General features: G+C 39.5%; 3 protein-coding genes across 7 annotated transcripts; 1 reads left to right on the top strand and 2 right to left on the bottom strand.

Annotated features, from left to right (window-relative positions):
• Positions 1-415: 415 nt before the first annotated feature.
• On the bottom strand, positions 416-5,726 carry LOC135112127 (tubulin gamma-1 chain). Its single transcript, XM_064026141.1, has 8 exons — positions 5,514-5,726; positions 4,394-4,596; positions 3,956-4,239; positions 3,368-3,562; positions 2,918-3,029; positions 2,172-2,303; positions 1,871-2,053; positions 416-1,484 (listed from the first exon to the last, which is right to left on the bottom strand). The coding sequence occupies exons 1-8, from the start codon at positions 5,560-5,562 to the stop codon at positions 1,275-1,277; spliced, it is 1,368 nt and encodes a 455-aa protein (XP_063882211.1). The 5' UTR covers positions 5,563-5,726; the 3' UTR covers positions 416-1,274.
• A 366-nt stretch (positions 5,727-6,092) lies between these two features.
• On the top strand, positions 6,093-9,859 carry LOC135112126 (alpha-(1,3)-fucosyltransferase 10-like). Of its 2 annotated transcripts, none has more exons than XM_064026139.1 (2): positions 6,093-6,268; positions 7,353-9,859. In XM_064026139.1, the coding sequence occupies exon 2, from the start codon at positions 8,077-8,079 to the stop codon at positions 9,670-9,672; it is 1,596 nt and encodes a 531-aa protein (XP_063882209.1). In that variant the 5' UTR covers positions 6,093-6,268; positions 7,353-8,076; the 3' UTR covers positions 9,673-9,859. The 2 variants fall into 2 exon arrangements, with proteins under 2 accessions (XP_063882209.1, XP_063882210.1); XM_064026140.1 differs by having other exon boundaries at positions 6,109-6,322.
• Positions 9,860-10,366: 507 nt separating this feature from the next.
• LOC135112121 (mitochondrial chaperone BCS1-like) lies at positions 10,367-17,002 on the bottom strand. 4 transcript variants are annotated; one of them, XM_064026130.1, is made up of 10 exons: positions 16,729-17,002; positions 15,250-15,399; positions 14,583-14,794; positions 14,094-14,233; positions 12,820-13,014; positions 11,845-12,014; positions 11,350-11,413; positions 11,070-11,187; positions 10,641-10,779; positions 10,367-10,539 (listed from the first exon to the last, which is right to left on the bottom strand). In XM_064026130.1, exons 2-10 carry the CDS (start codon positions 15,358-15,360, stop codon positions 10,414-10,416), a joined length of 1,275 nt encoding a protein of 424 aa, XP_063882200.1. In that variant the 5' UTR covers positions 15,361-15,399; positions 16,729-17,002; the 3' UTR covers positions 10,367-10,413. The 4 variants fall into 4 exon arrangements, with proteins under 4 accessions (XP_063882200.1, XP_063882201.1, XP_063882202.1 ...); XM_064026131.1 differs by lacking the exon at positions 14,094-14,233 and adding an exon at positions 13,260-13,399; XM_064026132.1 differs by lacking the exon at positions 16,729-17,002 and adding an exon at positions 16,579-16,721.
• Between the last annotated feature and the right edge of the window lie 251 nt (positions 17,003-17,253).

Raw genomic sequence — 17,253 nt, 5'->3', positions numbered from 1 at the left:
TACACTCAAATGAATTATACAGTAAAACACCAAGCTTATCAAAGTAGATCCAGAATCCATGTAGGGTATAAAGAGATTTTTTCTTTGCTTTTACAGTTTTCTTACAAAATGATCACCATCAAACCATTTGATGTCAGCTGGCAGTTTTGACACACGAGAGGATAACTTATTCACAGTCATTATTTACTGGCATTGCATCACTGAGCCACCCATACCCTGTTGTGCAGCAAATAGGTGTTTTAGATGGCTGGGTTGTGGGAAAAAACTTTGTGTTCCCATAGCACCCAGAAATGAGAAATTGACAGACAAAATGTATTATTGGGTGCTCAAGACATCTCATTTTTGTCTTGTATGTCAGTATACTTTTCATTCTGATATATCTGTATATCTAGGTTTATTTCATTTCAGCAAAATCTTATACTTTTTAAATTTTAATTCAATTTTAAGCCAACCAATAAAACACACTTCATGAAAGCAGTTTGATTTAGTCAGCATAGCCTATGGAATGCATTGAATTAATGACCCTGTATCAGCATAAAAAAATCACATGGTTTTTAGTTACAATAAACTATAAACAGTGCCCTCCTGAGTTTTGTGCTTGCTCTCTTCCAAAGGAATAGTGCTAAACTTGAGGATCACAAAACTCAGGGTATTAAAAACAATGAAGACACTTCCTCATGTGAGCTGTATCTAGAATTGCGAGTGACTGTTTTGTCCAAATATCTGGGGTGGTGCTTTGTTTGTTAAGGCAGGATACACTCATGACATGGAGAATGCAAAAGGTCATTACAATGTTAATATGGTCAGAGTTACCACTAATAGATTAATGGTGCAATGTCTCACATTTTGAAGCTATTAGAAATGCATCTGAAGGTCAGCCATGAGGGGAGTTGCTGCAACTAGTACCAAGAGAGTCAGTGATCATCATGACCCAAAAGGAGACTGGTCACCTTGCTCTCCCCATCCGCTACAGAGACATGATGTATTTACAGTGTATGATTGACAGTGCTCTACTTCCTTACAATGAAATTATAAAGAAAAGGAGCATATGCTGTTTATGCTACAAGAGAAAACACACACACACACACACACACACACACACACACACACACACACACACACACACAGAAATCCAAAAAGATGGGGAGAGAAACAGATGAAAACTTATACGTACATTAAACGATAGCATAAATAAAGTAAAGATCTGTGCTAACATGGCAATATGGAACTTTTACTCCAAACAACCCGGCAAACAATGAAGACTACATGGAAGCTTAGGTTTCCATTGGACCTTGTTTCAGCCCCCAGGAGAGGTAGTCTGGATTGGTGGCTGCCACATACTCATCCACCAGCAGCTGCACCACCTCCCTCGACTGGTCAAGTTCATCTAGACTCTCAGCAAACATGTTCTCCTTGCGGAACTGTTCCAGGAAGGCCTCACGTTTCCTCAGCTTGTCATACTGCTTCAGGGTGCGTTCAAACAGCTGGTGGAGAGAAGTTATATTGTTTTAATTTATAATAAAGATATACATGATCTGCTGAAATGAGTACCTGACCTTAGGCCAAGAGAAAAAATGTCAGATACTTTTTGAACAGATCCCATATTGTTGTTATGCTATTTATTTACTTTTACTTTTTTTTATATAAGGACACTGGCCAAGGAAAAAAAAAACAAAAACATTGAGAGTGCCAGTCCCTACACAGAGGTCAAAAGGATCTTACAAAACTAGGATAAATGTCCTGAAACCTCCCTCTTGAAAGGATACAAATCATGCCAGTACAATATGCCTAATAATTCTTAATGCAGCACCATCCACTCCCCACTTGCTCCTGCAGCACACCCCCTCTAGAAACATGTCCAGTAACTTACAGCAGAGATGTTGGTGTGGTTGGCCAGCATGAGGCCAGACACTCTATGGGCTGACTGAATATATGGAGATTTCTTGGATAGGGCCACTTGGATGGATGCCGGCCCCCAGGGAATAAACTGAGCCATTTTTCTCTCCCTAATTCTCTGCAGGGACTTGTGAACTTGTGTTGGATCAACTTCTCCCTAAAGAGTCAAGTTCTTATGAGTAACACTGTAGAATGTTGAGTTTCATCACTACATAGACAGACTACATGCCTTGCCTGTTCAAATCAACAAGTGAAGGTACTCAGATGTCAGTCACCTGGATGATGTTGAGAATGGAGATGTAGCAGTGCTGGGTGTTGCGATCCAGCGGTGTGGACACCATCATATTCTTAGGCTGGAGGAGCCTCCGCATCACATCCAGTACTGTTGTCTTCCTTACTGATGCCACCTGTTTGATCAAAAAAATTCAGTAAAATTCATTTTATGTATCTATCTATCTACTGAATATCTATATCTGATGGCTCTTCTTCAAGGAGGGATGGCTATGGCTGGTGAACCTCCAAATATTTTTATCCTTGTATCCTTTATTCACTCATTCCAATGTCGTTATCTCTCACATGCTCCAGTACTGTTTTCCCATTTCACTGCAGGCTGTCCCCCTGCACCTACAGCATTTACTACACTCATATACTCTCTCTTAGTTATCTCAATTTCTGCCATACTTTCTACATGACCAGACTATCTTAGAGTGTTGTGTTTTACTCTGCATTCCATTACTTTATTTTTGCTTAATAAGTAAAATCCATTATATTTACTTTCATGTCCCACCAAATGGAAAGAAAGCAGGGAATGTAATTTTTAGATCAGCTTAACTTACGACAACTACAGTTATATAGGAAGTAACTATCTCATGTCTCCAATGTTGTATTGTATTTAGTATATTGTCATGACAATATGAACTTTAGTCTGTATCTTTCATTCAAGTACAAAACAAATATTAGTCATACATCAACAAGAGAAACAGACTGTTTATGCACGTGTGCCTGCCCTATCTGGCCTCACCTCCTGGTCTGTGGTGAGTGGGGTGAAGCCGGTCATGAGGAAGTGAAGCCTTGGGGTGGGGATGAGGGGTGCAATCAGGCCAATCAGGTCATTGTTCATGTACGATGGATACCTGGAGTCGAGCAAACAATGTAGTAAGTTTGTGAGAAGTTTGATACAACTTTTAATACATATTTTTGGGCATTTAATAAACATATCTTAGGGGGTGAGGCCAAGAGAGAGACCAAGATGTTATGAGGTGAGTTTATCTCTGAGTAATCTTGCTCTTGGCTTATTCAACAAAATCAGTCAGAAGGGAACTTGCCTCAAAACACCTTTGTCTCTCTCTTGACCTCCAACAAGTCAATGTTTCATCACACATATTTAAGTTACATAATGACAAGCCTGCAGATAAACATTCCCTCATCTGGAAGTCTAAGAAAAGGTGCGTTGCCACAAATGCCCACACACCTCAGAGTGGCCGTGGACACAGACATGATATTGGACACAAGTGAGTTGATCTGAGAGAAGGTTGGGTTGGTGATGTGGAGGCGGTCTGAAGCAATACGGTTGAGTGCTGTGTTGTCCAGCACCACCACACAGTCTGCACTCTGGGTGAGGCGTTTCAGGGTGAGCAAAGAGTTGTACGGCTGAACCACGACATCACTGACAGGAAAGAAAGCATGTCAGTAAGCATTCACATTGAGACTAAATTAGACAAGGAAGTTCATGAAATCTATACTCTTTTCATGTGCATTTTCATTGGGAGAGGTATATTTTGATCATCCTAAAAGTTAACATCAATATAACTATGTCTTGAATAAATCTATGAAGTGTATATGCATAGCTTCATAGAGAAAGCAAATTTTGAGCATCCTAGAGGTAAAGATGTTTTTGAAATTATTTTTTTTCATTTCCCTGCTTGCCTTTAATTTTTGATAGACTGTGCCTTGAAATACTTTGAGTATCTTGCAACAATACTTTGTGGCCATAAATTGTTTTGACTTTAACTTAACTTTGAAAGGCCAACAAAAGTGTGTCCCATGAGGCAGCACCCACCTTATCTCATCCTGGTTTGGGAACACTGAGTACGTCTGTACCAGTTTCTTAGGGAAGCGATCATTGAGGCGCTCCAGGATGTATGAGCCGAGGCCAGAGCCTGTGCCTCCTGCAATACTGTGGCACAGCACAAACCCCTCCAGACTGTCTGACCCATCTGCCTCTCGGTCAATGATGTCAAACACTTCATCATAGATGCGCTCGCCCTGGCTGAACCCTGCTGCCCAGTTGTTGCCAGCTCCTCCACCTTGCTTGGACATGTAAATGTTCTCTGGATTGTACAACTAAGAGAAAATAAGTAAGGAAAGGTTTAGTAAGATTGTCATATCAATAACTTATAATATTTCTGATTGCATAATAAAAAATTAGTTATGTAGAAATTTCTTTAATAAATGTCTTTGTTTTCAATATAAAGGTTGATTCATGATAAAAGCTGACCTTGGCATAAGGAGAATTCATGATGGTGTGAATGACACGAGGCTCCAGGTCAAGCAGCACAGAGCGGGGAATGTAGTGCTCATCATCTGCCTGGTAAAAGAACACATCCTTCCTGTCTGTGCCCTCCGTGGCATAATCTTCCAGCGTCCCTTCAGGAGATATTCCATGCTCGCTACACAACTTCTTCCAGAACTCAAACCCAACTGGAAATAAATAGATGCTACAGTCCCATCTGGCTATCAATACACCTGGTTGACATTCAGTGTGTCTTCATATAAACAATCAACTTTACAAACATTCCTTCATCTCTTTGCATATGAGAGGTGAACTGTCAAAACCAGACCATTGAAGGATGATATTAAAAGGGAATTGGACCACTAGAATGTACTCCCAGAGAGCGTGAAGATTATACTCTCTACATCTTTTTTTCAAATCACACTTTGACACGACACATGAAACTAAATTAAAGATTGCCTATAAGTATACCTGTGTGGGGACTTTTTAAGTGAGAGGGGCACTGGCCAAAGGCAACAAAAGAGAGAGAGAGAGAGAGAGAGAGAGAGAGAGAGAGAGAGAGAGAGAGAGAGAGAGAGAGAGAGAGAGAGAGAGAGAGAGAGAGAGAGAGAGAGAGAGAGAAAGGCTCATTGAAGTACCAGTCCCAAAAGAAAGATCAAAAGGAATATCCAAAATTGGAGGATGAATCCATGCGAGGCCTAGCATATGTTACTTTAAATTCAGATTAATTCAGTTCATTAATTCAATTCCTAATACCTCCATAAGGTAGATCATGATTTAAAAAGGCATCATACTTTTGCCCAGAAATAATCAGTCTGGAAATTAGTAGGTTTGGGTTATTACTTATAATATTGAGATAACATTAACGTCTTCATCTGATGACTAGGTTATGGTTAGATTAATTCAGTTTATTAATTTCGCTGTTGATTCCTTCATTGTGTAGATCTCGATTTGAAAGAAAAAAAAAATATTTTGCCCAGGAATAGACACACTCTGAAAATTAGAAGGCTAGGGTTATTTCCACAAAATCCAGTTAAGTTAAGTTAAGTTGAGTTAAGGTAAGTAAGAAGTAAGAAGACAACTAAGTTATTAATTGTTGACTCACTCTGGTTGCCACACTGGCCCAATTGTAGGGTGATGATTTCACAAGGCATCCTGCTCCCTCGTTCCCTCGGCGACTCACTGATTCACCTGCCTGGCTTGAACGCTCACTCACACTCCTCGAGGCTACGGAGTGAACTCTTTTAAGTAATTGTGGCTCCAAAACTAGTTCAAAAGTGAATCCACCGCCCCACCTTCGATTTGTTTACGTTCAAATGGCGGGAAAAGCCGAGCCACCTCAGGACGTCTGCTGATACTGGCCAGACTATGAGTGTCTGGCGATTTGTAAACACTTTTTGTATAATAAATTAAACCATGGGTAAAGCAAATCTGTAAATCTTATCAAACAAGCTAATTGGAATATACGTGCTAATAAGACAGGAATCAGTACTCAGGTCAAGTTGGTTACTTCGATGTAAACAAAACAACCAAATTTGATTTTCGGAAAAACAGTGAATGCAGCGAACAAAGCCAATTTAATAAGGAATCATAAATCATATTTTGTTGAGCTACGAAAAATATGAAGTTTCATTTTGTTTAATTTGCTCCACAAGACGCGAGAGTAAATCTACCACCTGAGTATGCCAGAGTGGCGCACCGCTGCCAACAATCACCAGACACTGCCTGACACTCCTGCACTCTGCCTGACACTCCCACTCGTTGTTTCGCACTTTCCAGTCTCCCACACGCAGTTTCCTAGTCTCCCACACGCTACCTGACACTCCCACACGCTGCCGAGGCTGACACCAAGGATTTTAGGTACATATATACCTACCTTCCTTGACTGACACTGGCTGGCATTATTCTGGGCAGGTGGGAAGGAGCGACACAGGAAGGGAAATGTATGGTGTTCATTGTGTTGAAAGATGGGAAGGAACAAGGAAGGAAGAGGAATGTATGGTTAATGTGTTGGAAGGTGGGAGGGAACAAGGGAGGAATGGGAATGTATGGTGCTTAGTGTGTTGGGAGGTGGAGGGACGCAATGGAGGAAGGTGAATGTACGGTGTTTAATGTGTGAAGTCTCAGCTTTATCCTCTGCCCACTGTAGCATATGCTTACACACGTCCTCAGGAAGAGACTATTGAACGTGTGACTCCAGCTGCGCATTGTGAACCAGTGCTTCCTCATTTCTTCCTTGTATCTGACAGCATGCCTCCTCCTCCTCCATCTCGTATAATCCAGATGGAAGCGTGTGGTCCTTTGCTATGTGTGTCATTTATTATGCTGCTGTAACAATAACAATCAAGATGGAACCATATGATTCTTTGCTGTCTGTGTCTCCTTTATTTGCTATTGTAACAACCTGACCTTGCCAAAGAGGCCGCATCCATCAGAATGTTACCAGTTTAATCTAATCAGCTTTGTAGTTGGGGTCAAATATTCCGTTAACCTTTGTATGCTCTATGATGCAGCAGCAGTGTGTGTTTGTTGTAGTAACAGATGAGCAAAATACTACAAGAGGAAAATGGACATATGTAAATTGGAATGTGTAAAGTACCTGTATGCCAGTATTATGCATTAATACATTTCATTGAAGCCTTATGTGCATTCAGCCCACTGAAATCAAACGTTGAATTCCTCATCAGAAGCAGACTGCTTGGTGCCCTCAGCTTTATCAAGAGGTGTGCTCAGTATTGTCACAGTTGGTGTCCATGTACTAGCATGTCAAATGGAGTATTTTTAAAGATTTTTTTTTTTTATTAATTCACTCATTTTATATAGTGGATGGGTGGCACAGGGAGGAGGGGAGCCCCAACTGCATTGAATCAGCTTTGGGGGAGGCCCAGCTTGCAAAAGGTTGAAAGCCCCTGTAGTAATGCATATTTTCCTGTGTTCTTTGCAGAGATCACTTGTTGGGTGAAGCACCAACACACACCAGGAATGCACACATGGTGACACTGATTATTCTTTGTGAAGTTTGATTCTTTTGAGCCTGACAAACACTGCATTCCCACCAGCACTTCATCCCACCACAGTTTATAATGACACTAATCAAGTGAAGGTGGTCTGTTTTTTCATAACACCAAGAATGAGAAATATTTGTCCAGTTTTATGAATGACTAGAAACAAAGTGTGGCCATGACAGAACTTGTGTTTGGTGTGAAGAGCTATGCCAGTGGCTACCTTCAGCACTACAGCCTCCTCTCCTTGACTAACAAGTCCTGACGGAGACCTGTGGGCTGTAATCCTGCCAGAAAGCACTTCAGCCTGCAAATCAACTGCATGAGGGACCAAATAAAACCCAACGCTTAATGATGCTCAGAACCATTATGGCAACATTCATCATAAGGGAACAGCTGTTTGTGAAACTCTTGGATTAGTTATTATCAGATCTGCAAAAACATTTTCTTTCTCAGTTTTTAATTACTCAATGAAAACTATCTAACCTTCCAGAGGCTTAGAACTTTACTCTATACTCTTGAAATTGCTTAATACTATTCTATCTTAGCTTGATGTGTACATGTGCTTAACATAAGTGCTGAAAGATCAAAGTTAGAAATATAAAAATTGCATACATCATTCAAAGAGTAGACTTACCATAGAGTATATTGAGTATATTCTGTAAAATGAAACAAAATTATCTTGCTGTTTGCATGATTTGTACTGTAATACATGTCTCTTTAATGAAAACCTCTGAAGGAAGACAACAACAGCATGAAGAGCACTTGGAAGAATACTACAAGATTCAAACAAATTTGGACGAATATGAAGACTTTGTAGAGGAAGATGTTGAAGACTGCCGTGAGGACAAGCAGTTGCCAGTCATTCTGTGGTGGACTCCCTTCACTGGTGTTCTTGGCCTGTCCCGCTACTGCACCCTGGGGAACTGCTGCCTCACTCAGGACCGCAGTTTGATCCACCAGCCCAATGTTAAAGTGCTCCTCTTTTATGGCACTGATTTTGATCCCACTGACCTTCCACTGCCCCGAAAGAAGGACATTTGGTGGGGACTCTTACACGAGGAGTCTCCTAAAAACAGGCCAATATTGAATCATCCTCCTGTTGTAGGGTTGTTTAATATTACTGGAACCTTTAAATGGGAGAGTGACTTCCCTCTTAGTCTCCAGTTTCTTCCTTCCCTTGACTCTCTCACCTCCAAGGAAGAGTTTGTACCTACTAAGAAGAAAAATGAGTTTCTGGAGAGTTATTTGGGTTCAGAAAAAAGTGACGAATTACAAAATGTTAATTCAAAAGAAAGAGTATTCACTGCAGAAAAGAAGGAATCAGTAAATGGTAATAATGCTCAATTCCCAAAAGGCTCAGCTAGCACAAAAAACAAAGGACCTGTAGATGACAAAATTGAAAAATCTTTTGGAAAAATTGCTCCACTTGTTTATATTCACTCAGACTGTGACACTCCATCAGAACGTGATAAATATATGATGGAACTCTCTAGGTACATCAAGGTAGACTCCTTGGGGGACTGTCTTAACTCAAAAACACTGCCACCTCACATTGCGGATGCTTCACATTTTAATCATCCAGATTTTTGGCGCATTCTGGCTAGGTACAAATTTACACTGTCAATGGAAAACTATGGATGTGATGATTATATTACTGAAAAGTTTTGGCGCCCATTAATGGTAGGATCTGTTCCAGTGTACTGGGGATCACAAAGTATAACAGACTGGGCTCCAAATGAGAGATCAGTCATTAAAATATCAGACTTTGCTTCCCCTAAGGACTTGGCAGATTATCTCCACCTTTTACTGAGAGATGACTCTTTGTATGAAGCTCACCTGACACACAAGACTCGGGGGGAAATAACAAATTTGAAACTGATTGCTGCAATGAATGAACGCCAATGGGGTCTTGATGATTTGGAGAGGGGCAGTTTTATAGATCATTATGAGTGTTTTGTCTGTGATGAGATATATCGCAGCCACCCACACTTGACTAGCAGGACAAGCTATGAGACAAAAATTGCTGACACAAGACACTATGGCTGTCCAGAACCAAAGACAGTGTTGACGGACAACATAAACGAAAAAAGTTATTGGTTAGAGGAATATGAAAAGTCTAAAACTGAAGCTGAGGTTTTGAGTAATCTCTTAAAGTATAACAAGCCCTTTTCTGAAGATGAATTTTACACCAGAGTATTTAAAGGTTTGAGGACCAAGGGATTCTTTCGTAGATTTCCCCCCAAACATGATGAATTCTGATCCTCTTTTATAAGGAGTTGGTATCAGAAAGTAGCCTGAATGTATTTGAGAGAAAAGATGGTATGTTTGCCTATATGTTCATATGTGTGCATCTATCTTTTTACCTCTATACCCATATATTTCTAGATTGGTATCTATTTATGTACAATAATGAATGTTGCTACAGTATATAAAAAAATATTTAAGATGTCATTTGTTTCAATGTTCTTCAAGAATGTCCCAAGGGATGTGGGGAAGCTGCAGCACCTGTTGTCATCTCTGCAAATATTAGTCACGGGTTACTCTGTGGGATGGTTGGGGTGTAATGCATGCAACATTAGTCAGGAGTAAGGTTTATATCAGAACATAGGAGTGCTGCAGTATGAGCCAATGAAGCTTGCAGTGTACCTCTGTATGACACCAGGATGTTGGCTCTTGCTGCAGCCAAGTAGAACGTAAATTCCTCCCTCCACAACCACCAGCAACTATCACCCGGTACTTGTTTGTTTTTGCCTCTACTACATAATTATTGCCATATTGGGTACCAAAATATCTGATACTCCATGAATACCTTTACCCATTCTAGTGCATTACATATGTCTCTAAATATTAATCGTCTCTTGTGAAATAGGGATGTGTTTATAGTATCACAAATAAGTATGATCTACCCATCTACAGAGAAATGTATAATATCAGGATAACTCCAAACACTATACATATTTACAGTATATTTCACATTGATTTTAATTTACTATACAGTTTTTAAATTAAATCTCCAGGCTTTAAACTTGAAGCATTATGAAGTGCTCCCATGGGGTCCTCTTTGTGCTGCATGAAGTGGCCTTGTACAGTAGCAGCACTTACAGGCACCTTTAGGTTTTGTATTACCTGTCAAGAAAGTGTTCATTAAGGGGTGTGTTCTTTAATATGAGTGGCTGTGGAATCAGGCAGACAACAATGAGATGCAAAAGTAAAGAGAATATACTGACCTCCGAGAAGGAGAATGCAGTGTCAACAGGCACTTCAGGGTAGAACCTCCGATACATTGTCACCAGCTGATGTGGCGTGCAATACCCAATGTACTCCTTCCGATCCACACGACCAGGCCGGATCAAGGCTGCATCAAGTCTGCGTAACACAAGTTCAATTCTATTAAGTATTTTTCTCATAAAGCTGGTAACAAAGCCTATATTAAAATTTAATGTATGTACTAGTGGGAAAACTCTAGCCTGGTATAAGAAATGCATGAAAAAGCAAAAAAACAAAGTTAATGAGCTATTTTGACAGAATAGAAAAATGTAAATCTTTAGGTAAAAAGAAAAAACTGACCATTTTGTATTTTCATCATTTAGGCTTATACTAGATTAGAGTTTTCTCAAAAGTACAACTTTTACCTTAACTTATATTTAAAACCATACCTTTCAGGATAATTGGTTGTCATGAACACTATCCTTGCTTCTGAAGATGCAACACCATCAAGACAGTTCAACAGTCCACTGAAGGTCAGTCTGTTCAGCCCAGAATATGCTGCCTTCACTGTTGAAATGAAAAATGAAAAAAAAAAAAAAAAAAAATGTAATGCAGTGAAAGATGATGTCTTAGTAAAAATGAACAAACACTCAAAAATACTGTAAAATATGAGGACATAAACAAGTGATAACCAACAATTCAAGAGCAACTGTTCCCATGTACACATACCTTCTGCAGTTTCCTCTCTATTTGTGAAAGCTGAATCAACATCTTCCAACAGGATTATAGTGTTCTGTTGGGTGAAATATAAACTTCTGTTCAATTAGGCCTCCAAGAACAGTCAATATATGCACATCCTTGCAAATCTATTTACTTGCATCTTAGAACCAATGGAAAGATAGGACTATATTGTGCTGATGGATTAACTAAACACTGTGGTAAACTACATAACAACCTTACAGCCACAGATACAGGGACCAAGGCAGGGACACATTCGCCATGCACTGTCCCGTCTGACAAATCTGATATGATAAGACATGTTGCTTATACAAGAAAACTTACAAATCTTCCTCACAGTACATTTAGTATCCAGTAAGTCAGTCATAATGTCATCTTATTACCACCTCCACATCACAGTATATTTTTTTAAGGCACAGGAAGTCAAGTACTTCCTATTTCACCACTGTAATTGTCTTCACCACTGTGCTAAAGATGGTTCCTTACCTCAGGAGCAAGTGCCAGTAAGTGATTGAGTCTGTCATCAGTAAGTCCTCTTTCACTAAGATTAAGGACACAGATGCCCAGCTGCAGCTCCCCTGCCAGTGCTGTGATGAAGGAGCTCTTGCCACACCCAGGTGGGCCATGCAGCAAGTACCCTCGCCGATATGGAATTCCTGGAAGACAAAGCAGCTCACAGTGTGGATCTGCAGACTGAGTTTTTTTCTTTTTCTTTATGGGCACAGGCAACAAAAATAGCTAAAAAAAAAACCGTAATAATAATAATAATAATAATAATAATATTAATAATAATAATAATAATAATAATAATAATAATAATAATAATAATAATAATAATAATAATAAAGGCCAACTGAGAGTGCCAGTGCCTAAAGTTAGGTCAAAAGGATCATAAAAAATTGGAGGATAAATGTCTTGAAACCTCTCTCTCGATAGAGTTCAAGTCATGGAAAGTTGAGGCAAGAAAATGAGTTACATAATGAAGTGGAAATTGAAAAATACACATGTAGAATTTATTACCATATCCAAAAAATATCAAGCTCTTAAAAGTGTATGTGCATAGGAGTCTGATGTCCACTGTACAGATTCAGTTGAGTGTTGAGGGAAGGTTGGCATAATTGGATATGGCTGGTTTGGAAGGTCTGAACTAATGGGCTAATGTTTCAGATTGGGCAGCAACACCAATTATGCAATGCAAATAATAACACTGACACTACACATGAGATACCATGAGAACATATGTACTTGTCATATGGCACCTCTCTTCTAACAAGTGGCATGTCAGACACTTAATATTTCAAGGAACTTCATCCTGTCATCAAATTTCCAAATACTCTTGATATTCAATTCAAACTCTTGGCAAGGTTTTTTTTTCACTTGCTAACAATAAACAAGGACTGATAATATGCCATGAATAAAAATCTATAAACAATGACTGAATATATTTTCCCCCTCTCTTACCTCTGTTGGAATACCACTCAGGATTATTCATGAAATCTTGCACATCTGTAAGTATCCGCTCTGCAATTCCTTCATCCAGAACTACGGAGTTGAGTGGCCTGGGCTTACGAGGATTGCCAAACTGCCGCCATTCAGAGCCATATGCTGTGTACATGATGGTCTTTCCTTCATTCTGTTTCACTGCCAAGTCACGGGCTGCAATGGAAGAATTCATACACATTATTGAAAACTTGTAGAAATGTGCATAGAATTTTTCTGTTATGTAAGAGGGGCACCAGTCAAGGCTAACAAAGAGTGAAGCAAAGGTCCACAGAGTGCATGAATATATATATAAATATATAATACTACTAATGCAACTTTTCACTAGTTGCATCGTGAATTTCAGGGTGAATTTCAAGGTACAGCTGCACCTTGGAAACCAGAGGCAATGCAACACTAACCCTCAGCTAAAATATCAAGGAAAAGATCCTTATTCTTGCCAAAGGAAGTGAGTTTGACATTTTCGAAGGGAACACCCATATGGAGGTCTAAAGTTTGCTGTGATCTTGTCCGTTCTATTCGTATCCATGTTCCCTTATACCTGAAAAGATTGTTATGTCTCAGTGCAGGATGATTTTTCCTTTGCCTTACTCTAATGTGTATGTGTATATTTACTCTTGGCAAAAGAAACTCAAAAGTCCACTGTGCATTGAGGGGTTAGGTCTGATGTAATCAAATATGACTTTCAGCCACTTACACATTGATTTTAATGGAGAAAAACAAAATTACAGCCTAGTTGAATTCTGTATATTACATAATTAAATAATGTTAACTGTCATCACCATCACTGATACCACTCAAGAGCCAGTTCATGGAAGACAAAGAAAAGACAATACAATAATCATAAATGAAATGAGCTGAGTCCTGAGTACAATACACCCATTTTACAACTAACTCAAACAACTTGTACCCCACCTACAGTCTTCGGTTATCATACTCCATCAATTCTGCAATATTTCCAGGATAAATCAGCATACCACTTCACACCTTGTCCCTGTCTCAGTAAAACTTGAGTAATGCCTCCGAAATATATTTTAAGTCAAAGCAGATGGAACTCTACTAATGGCCATGAGGATATTACTTGACATCTTTGTTTATACACAATATTGAAATCCTCACATAACTACTTCACCAATTATGTTCTTTATCTGAACATATAATAATAAAAGTGTTTGTCAGGTGCTGAAACCTGTGGGCAATATATACATTTATTGGAACACTGCACAAGTACACACCTTCACAGATTATGCGATGGAAGAGTTGCTTCTGCTTGCCAAAGGCAGTGAATGTGACAGTCTCCCAAGGTGTGCCATGCTGCAGGTCCAGCGTGTGCTGCTCACGAGTGCGCTCTACCTTCAGCCAGGTGCCCCCGTACCTGCCCCACCATCATACCCATTAGCCTCAAAGCTTCCATCTAAACTAAATTAAGTGTTCTTTTAAGATAATATCTAAGATATATACCTTGAAGCTTTTATAATTCACTGCAGTGCAGTATACCAGATGTCATATTTAGTTTATCCTAAGTCCTTAACACAAACAGCAGCACCAGATCTTCATCAGTATGTACAGCAAAAGGAAAACAAGAGGGTGTCCTTGGTTTACAGTCACTTTCAGACAAAGCTCAAAGAGAAAAGAGGGGAATCAAAATGGCCATGAAAACAAACATCAAATGATTCTGTGGTAAATAACACATAACTACAAGACCTATGCATCCATACACTCACCAGAAGAAATGTTCACCCACGCTGGGAATAAAGTCATGGCGTGTCGTGATCTTGCCAGTCTCTATTTGCTGGAATTTTGTCTCCACACTGAGGTGCTGTGTCTTCTTGGCCCCCTTGTGGGTAATCCACTGCAGCAGCCACTGGTAGGACTTGTCTCGGCATGGCACCTCCAGTGTTGTCATGTAGTGCCGGCGGAACAGAATCATACCCATCTGCCAGCAGGGAAAAAGGACTTATACACCAAACACTTTACAGTAACATTGGACATGAGCCTTACAGATGTATACCATACCTATATAATTACTGAAAATGGTGACAAAAAAGCCTTTCACAGCTATACTGTGCATCTAATAGGAAATATCTAGATGACCTGAAAAGTATATGTAATAAAACCATACACAATTTAAAGCATTATGCACAAGCACACAATGTCTGAATGCATATAAATAAAGGAAATTATTAGCATAAAACAATATTAAGACTGCAATTAAAATTTTTTGAAAATCTCACTTTCTATATGGCTGCTCTGAGGTGTGAAGTCCACAAGTAACATTTGACAGTAACCAATGATTTGGCTTATTTTTGGGGCAGCCATCAAGTGTGTTTGCTGAGAGGGACAAGAGCAAAGTGGTCCTAGTATGTACAAACAGTGAACACCTATACCCACCATGTACCCTTTCCTCATCACTGCTGCCCCCGCACCCACCCCGAACAGGCCAAACCCGGCGCTGAAGTATGGGTTGTCTGTCAGGGAGGTTACAAAGTCCTGGATTGTCATGGTGGTGGTGCTGTTGTGCCTTCCTTCACATTATTGTTTCTGAAAAGTATAATAAAAAAATAGTACATATTTACAAAAAATATCACAAGGTATTATTTTCCTTTCAAGATATTCAAGACATATATGACATATGCTAGAACTACAGTTTCAAACGATAAGTAGATGCATATACAGCTGTCCCCATCCTAGATCTCACCATTTCCAGTAATTCCGACCAAAATCTGGAAATTAATAATGATAGAAAAGCTACACAGATACCCTATCATGAGTTGAGGACTGTTGGGCTGGATTATTTTGAGCTGTGATCCTGCCAGGCCATCACAACTCTAGGCTGTGTAGCTTTAAGGTGCAATCCTGTCAGTACTTTTTTATTTGTTCTATAGTATAGTTTTTCCTTTTAATCTTCCACAGGGAATGGTGTGGAGCTGCTCCAAGCAAACATATCAACTAAATCACAAAGGACATTCACCTCATGCACAAAAACATCTGACAAGCAAGACAACAAAATGATAAAAAATCAATTACTGGGTAAGACTCAGAAAATAGAAATTATACTCAATGGAAAGAATAATAGAATATAAAAATTATATGTACCTGGAAAATAAGTGAAAACCACTGTCCCATCCAAATAAAAATCTTAAAGATAAAACCTAACCTAACTAAACTGGTAAATATGAGAGCTGCAGCAGCAGTAATGCAGCTCCCTATTTAATTCTGGAGGTAAAAGGCAGTATTTGGCTAAATTTTTGCTTTTCTCACCCAAAAACCCTGCTTTCCCACCAGGTCCCCAACGCTGTAAGAGGTAGGAACTGGGAGAAAAAAAAAAAAAAAAAAAAAAAAAAAATATATATATATATATATATATATATATATATATATATATATATATATATATATATATATATATATATATATATATATGAAATAGGGCCACACGACTCTTCTTAATATTTACCAATCACCACACACATTCACTCAGAAGTAGGAATGCAACAACAAAAGAAAATGTGCCAGTTCCACCTCCCTACAAACTGCCCCACAGGGCCCCCGGCACAGCATTGTTTCAAGCAAGGGCGACCGCCAATCCAACTGCCTCCCAGCATACATTCGTAACATCAAGGGAGTGAATACTGGAAATCTCAATAGAAAGTTGGACATATGCGTGGCCACATCTCCGAACCAATGAGTGCCGGGGTGTGCTGCCTCACGATCACTAACCTACAGCTACACCGTTGCCCGGCTTAAGTGCCTCAGTGCCTGCCGCAGAGTGAAGGTCGGCTTTGCCTCAGAGGGCAGCGGAGAAGGACAACTACACCTCTAAGACAGAAACTTTAAATTTCAAGCAGCGAAGTGCACACGTTCCCTCACCTCAGTCCTCCCAGGCCCGGCAGGTTCACTTGAGGTTACCACAAGTTATTAAGTCCTTAAGACGTTCGTATCTGTAGTAAGGGCGATTCACTGAAAATCTAATTCCTTCACAAGGCGCCCAACCCAATTTTTTTCGTAAAGAAAAAGAACTTTTGTTATTGTTGTAAAACTCATCCGTAAAAAAACTTCTAGACCCCGTCAGTATACATAACCCGGAGCTATGAGCGCCTTGGAAGGTTGAGTTAAGATTTTCACGAATGTTGCTTTCGACACGGTGCTCCCTCCCGTGTCGTTACTCAAGAATCTTCTCCCTCTTTTTCTCCCTCTTTTTCCTCCCTCCCTTTTCTCCTCTCTTATTAATCATAATATGATATTTAGGTGTTAGCATCATTCACGTAAATAAATTCTTGATACTACAGATTTTATGACAAAATAGTGCAATTTAACTGGTAAAGTACCCTAACCTCCTTTCTTCCTATCATTTTTAATGTTTTTTTCTTTTACATGACTTATGTTTGCACGATG

The sequence above is a fragment of the Scylla paramamosain genome, chromosome 23, assembly GCF_035594125.1.
Source record: "Scylla paramamosain isolate STU-SP2022 chromosome 23, ASM3559412v1, whole genome shotgun sequence".
In the NCBI taxonomy this organism is placed as follows: Eukaryota; Metazoa; Arthropoda; class Malacostraca; order Decapoda; family Portunidae; genus Scylla; species Scylla paramamosain.
Note: the sequence above shows the minus strand (reverse complement) of the source record. Positions and strands in the feature narration are given on the sequence as shown.

Coding starts and splice junctions, on each gene's coding strand:
- LOC135112127 (XM_064026141.1), bottom strand. CDS start 5,562: ATGCCTTGTGAAATCATCACCCTACAATTGGGCCAGTGTGGCAACCAG. Junction 4,597..5,513: donor GGGCCAGTGTGGCAACCAGA/GTGAGTCAACAA, acceptor ATTTATTTCCAG/TTGGGTTTGAGTTCTGGAAG. Junction 4,240..4,393: donor TGAATTCTCCTTATGCCAAG/GTCAGCTTTTAT, acceptor ATTTTCTCTTAG/TTGTACAATCCAGAGAACAT.
- LOC135112126 (XM_064026139.1), top strand. CDS start 8,077: ATGAAACAAAATTATCTTGCTGTTTGCATGATTTGTACTGTAATACAT.
- LOC135112121 (XM_064026130.1), bottom strand. CDS start 15,360: ATGACAATCCAGGACTTTGTAACCTCCCTGACAGACAACCCATACTTC. Junction 14,234..14,582: donor GTGGGTGAACATTTCTTCTG/GTGAGTGTATGG, acceptor ATGGTGGGGCAG/GTACGGGGGCACCTGGCTGA. Junction 13,015..14,093: donor CCATCGCATAATCTGTGAAG/GTGTGTACTTGT, acceptor CTTCCATTGCAG/CCCGTGACTTGGCAGTGAAA.